A 4,758-nucleotide genomic window follows, 5' to 3' on the forward strand; every position below is an offset into this window, starting at 1 on the left:
GACATCATCCTCAGCACCCTGCAGAACATCACAGAGGGTCTGGTCGTCTACCCCAAAGTCATCGAGAGACACATCCGCCATGAGCTGCCCTTCATGGCCACAGAGAACATCATCATGGCCATGGTGAAGGCTGGCGGGAACAGACAGGTGTGGTGGTGATTTTCGATTTGGGTGTAGACTGAGCTGAATTGATTTTCGACGTTTAAGGACAGCTCACTGCGTCCTGATGCTGATACTTCAATAAAATCTTTTGCTCCATCAGGACTGCCACGAGAAGATCCGTGTTCTGTCGCAGGAGGCAGCGGCCGTGGTCAAACAGGAGGGCGGGGATAACGACCTGCTGACCAGAGTCCAGAGAGACCCGTACTTCGCCCCCATTCTGGGGCAGCTGGACGCCATACTGGACCCCAAGACCTTTATCGGCCGCGCTCCCCAGCAGGTACAACAAAGCAGCCTGCTGTCTTTATTCCTGACTGCTCTAAGCTTTACCCCACAGGGCTCCACCATGTAAAGGACTGAATTTAATTTGAGTAATTTCAGGGTCTGGAAAAGCATGGAAAAAAGAAGAGTGTGTAAAAATATCCGTGTGTCCAGACTTTTGCTGCTCTTTTTCTAAATTACAGAGTTCAGATTTTCTAAAAATATATTGTTCATAAAAGCAGAGTATTTTTTTTGGCGTTTGGAGCAGGCAGCCAGCGCAGCCAAAATGTTCACCACTGTGTGAGCGAAGTTTGGCCAGAGCGAGCTTCATGGTGTCGAAAGCATGGCATGTGACTGAATACACACTCACGCGCAGAGCTGCATTTACGCTCGTACGTCACAGCCTGCAACAGCTCCGCCCCAAGTGCCTGATAACTTTCAGATCTGGACATTTGTGATCGAAACAGTTGGAAAAAAAATCACAAATAGCTAAAATTCTGCAAACATTTCTGAGTTATGCAGTGATAGGTGACAGAGGTCAGTTTTTTTCTCTTTGGAGAGATGAATTTGTCTGGTTTTGGTGTTAATTGATTTGCCTTTAGGCAGCATATAAACATACATGAACCCAACATCCATGTTAACAGTTTGAACTCAAAATTTATTTACAAAATAAACAGCTTGCTGTTTGTACTTGAATGTCAAATATGATTCAAATTTAAATTCTGAAAAGTATGGAGCTGATGGAAAATGTTTGGGAAACCTGATACTAATAGTGAGGAATATGTCCTGTCGTCCAGGTGACCAGGTTCCTGTCTGAGGAAGTTCGCCCCCTGCTGGAGCCGTACAAGGCTAAGATGGATGTCAAGATTGAGCTTGAGCTCTAACGCATGCACACACACACACACACACACACACACACACACACACACACAGATACAAAGACATGCACATGAGCCAACAGCGCGAGACTTGATCGTGGCGTGTTGCTGTGCTGAGCACCGCGCCTCAATAAATAACAATCAGTGAATTATTTCGTCTCTATCACAGTGTTTTCATTTCTGCCAGCTGCATTTGAATAAGAAAAGAGCTCAAAATGGTACTATTATTTGAAATGAGGTACACCTCAAACTAAAAAGCGTGTATTTTCAGGAGTCACCGTGCAGCACGAAGAAGTGTCCCAGAAATAAAGCCTTGTGTATCTTGACAAAGCCACAGCGTGTTGCACCGACCAAATAACCAAATGACCGAAATCTGCGAAAATCGGGAAGTCAAACCTCTCAGCTTCTGACTGAACACAGATAACAGTGTGTGATATAAATATGGTAATAATTTTTGTTGAGTGTTTCTATCACATTTACTGACAGGAACCAATGGTCATATATGCTTCAAGAGCCTTTACAACCTGCTAATCATTTTAAAAATGCTAATTTAATACTTACACAACAAAGTGGCCGATTAATAATTCACCTAACATTTATGATAAATCCTGAAAACATCCTATACGCTAAGGCCTGAATACGTTTGCTGAGTTTCACTCAATAAACGGTTATTAAATTCACAATCCTTGTTCCGAGTGTTTAGACTTTGTGGTTTACTTTCAGTTAACGGGAAGGAAAAGGTAAAATGAAGAGAGGAAACACACTCTTCAAGAGGTTGTAAATCTAAAAAAAAAAAAACCCTGGCTCAAAGTCCAGCCCAGCCCTCGAACAGACAGTTACTGTACCTGACAGTGTAGCACAACGCTTCATCACTCCCAGCGCAGAGAATAAAGTGAGCTTGTTTTGGTTTGTTGTCTCGACTTTTTCAAATGTTGTAGTGATATAGTTCCTTTCTTAACGCGCTTAATCTGCATCCTTCCTCCCGCAGTTACCACACACATCACTGCTGTGATCATTTGTTTGTATTCTGCTGAGACAAAGTGGACTTATCGCTCCCTGTGTGAAACCTCAGGACAAAGTGCAGTAAGCTCACATTGTGTTTTAGTGTCATTATGGTGAAGATTGAATGAACCACTTTGACAGAACAGAAAGCTGCATCTCAACCTGCAACCGGTGAGTACACACCTTCTCTCACGCACTTCTGTTAATATTTTATTTTTACACTGCAGCCCGCTGTTAGAGGTATGTTTCTTTTTCACTTTATCTGTGTTGTCTTTGTTTTGGGGAGGGAGAGGTGGTGTATGTTTCCCTCTATATGAACTGAACAGCGGCTGCACTGCAACATGTGGCTGTGGGCTTTGCTTCCTGTCTGCCTGGCTGTTTTTGGCACTGTGGGCATCTGGACTGTGTGAGTATTTGGCTTACTCTGTCATCATTGTTTTCTCGCTGTTTTCATAGTTTTAAAAGTTTTCTCTATTGAGAACTCTTCAGTTCAGGGTGTCATATATTGGGGATGACAAACAAACACGCCAGTACGCTTAGTTAGTAGCAGAGTGGATAAAGTACACACTCAACAAACAGAGCGACATTTGATTTTTTATCATGTAATTATGGGTCAGTGCCAATAAGGCTTTTAACTAAAAAAAAACAAAAAAAAAAACGCTACACCTGTTACCAGGAAGCACCATTTAAGAGCACTAGGAAAAAGCAGGGAGCAAAAACTGCAAAAAAATCAGTTTTATATTATTTATTTATATGGTAGTGCTTCGGATGACAGCATGCATATTGCAGTGTAAATATATTGTACATACTAGTTATCAATAAGGTACTGAAGCACTAGAGGGAAGAGGTACAGGGAATACGGAAGTAACAAATTGCCATTAAAGGTCCACTGTGTATGATTTACTGACATCTAGTGGTGAGGTGTCAGACTGCAACCAACTGTAACTACGTAGGGCAGCGTTTCCCCAAGGAGCACCAACTTTCCTTGATCCAAGAAAAAAGATTTAAAAATCTGTGATGCCAATATGAAGTCTATGAGCTGAGCGGGAACTCGTGGGAGAGACATTAATGCACATATTAAGCTGCATAACCCGCAAGTAAACACGGAGGCGTAGATTTAAAGGGCTCATTCTGAGGTAACGAAATCATGACAACTTTTATTTTCATACGTTTGTGAATGCAGTTTTAAATATTACATTCAATTTCTGCCCATAGATGCCACTAAATCCTACACACTGAACCTTTAATAATAAACAATAAATAAATAAGCGAGTGCTTGTTTTCGTCCCGTCAGGTTTGCTGTATCTGTGACGAACGGATCAGTCAACCTCACAGAAGGATTCCCTTACATCAGGTTAGGTTGATTCCTCTCCGTCCTCGGACATGATGACGTATAAATGCAGTAGTTTAAATCATTATTTGAATAAGTTAATGTTGAGTGATAATGTTGATGTTTTTGTCATCCTCACATTAGCTACTGTGGTACTTTTCACCCTCAGAGCTGCCTCTTCTCCCAGATCTGCAACATCTGCTCTGTTTTAGGTAAAGACGGATCTATTTATGTAATTCTTGATAACAGGAGTCCCTGTTCACGCAAGTTCTCTCCATCGTGTACTTTAGTTTTGGTGAACGTGTTTAAATATGAATTTAAAGTGGATATTAATCAGGCCTATGTCTCCTTTTGAAGTCTGGGATTGTTTTATTTCTGTGTTGATACAATTTGAAGATCACACTGTCTTCTTGTAAATTGTACTCAAATTATGATCAATTATTATTAATTATCTTAAGTAACTTCTCCACCATCTCCTGCCCCCCCCGTCTCTTTCTGTCTCTGTGTCTCAGCTCTGTGGGTTGTGGTGATCCGTTTCCAGCAGGTTATAGACTATGGTCATCATGGAAAGGCCAACATAGTCAGCATCGTTTTGGGGTTCATCTCTGCCATAGGTATCTCCCTCCTTGGTAACTTCCAGGTAATAGCTCACAAAAAATACATTTAAAGAATAATAGAATTTCTCTTCTCTTTTTAGCCCATAATAATCTCTAAAAATCTCTTCTCCCTCCGCCCTCGCCACTTAGCAATCGGTTGTAAGGATTGTTCACCTGTTAGGAGCGTTCGTGGCGTTCTTCGTTGGCCTGGCCTACTTCTGGGTGCAGCTGTTTCTGACCTACAGAGCTCCGCCGTCTCAGGACCGATGTTGGGTCGTGCCTGCCAGGGCGACCTGCTGCATCCTTTGCACCGCTCTGGTCGTCGCTAGTATCCTTCCTGTCTGTGTGCATCAAAAACATGCAGTAAATATAAAATCCCAGCTAAGATGATACTTGTATGGAGCCTGGGAGGTGTCGTGGAGAGAGAAAAAGTAAATCGAGATTCGAGGCCACGTTTTACTAAGTCAGGTGCACGAGATGCCACAGAGGCCACAGAACAGCATCTTGTATGCTTGATTTTGTAATATGAGAC

General features: G+C 42.3%; 2 protein-coding genes across 2 annotated transcripts; both read left to right on the forward strand.

Moving 5' to 3' along the window:
* Positions 1–6: 6 nt before the first annotated feature.
* Positions 7–1,450, forward strand: LOC121964449 (adenylosuccinate lyase-like). The gene is made up of 3 exons (XM_042514655.1): positions 7–147; positions 263–439; positions 1,218–1,450. Exons 1-3 carry the CDS (start codon positions 94–96, stop codon positions 1,302–1,304), a joined length of 318 nt encoding a protein of 105 aa, XP_042370589.1. The 5' UTR covers positions 7–93; the 3' UTR covers positions 1,305–1,450.
* Positions 1,451–2,641: 1,191 nt separating this feature from the next.
* LOC121964448 (modulator of macroautophagy TMEM150B-like) lies at positions 2,642–4,565 on the forward strand (the record flags this gene model as incomplete). The annotated part of the gene is made up of 5 exons (XM_042514654.1): positions 2,642–2,706; positions 3,595–3,654; positions 3,775–3,842; positions 4,143–4,270; positions 4,377–4,565. Coding segments are annotated over exons 1-5 (510 nt in total), but the record flags the coding sequence as incomplete, so codon positions are not given.
* Between the last annotated feature and the right edge of the window lie 193 nt (positions 4,566–4,758).

The sequence above is a fragment of the Plectropomus leopardus genome, unplaced genomic scaffold, assembly GCF_008729295.1.
Source record: "Plectropomus leopardus isolate mb unplaced genomic scaffold, YSFRI_Pleo_2.0 unplaced_scaffold15654, whole genome shotgun sequence".
Taxonomy (NCBI): domain Eukaryota; kingdom Metazoa; phylum Chordata; class Actinopteri; order Perciformes; family Serranidae; genus Plectropomus; species Plectropomus leopardus.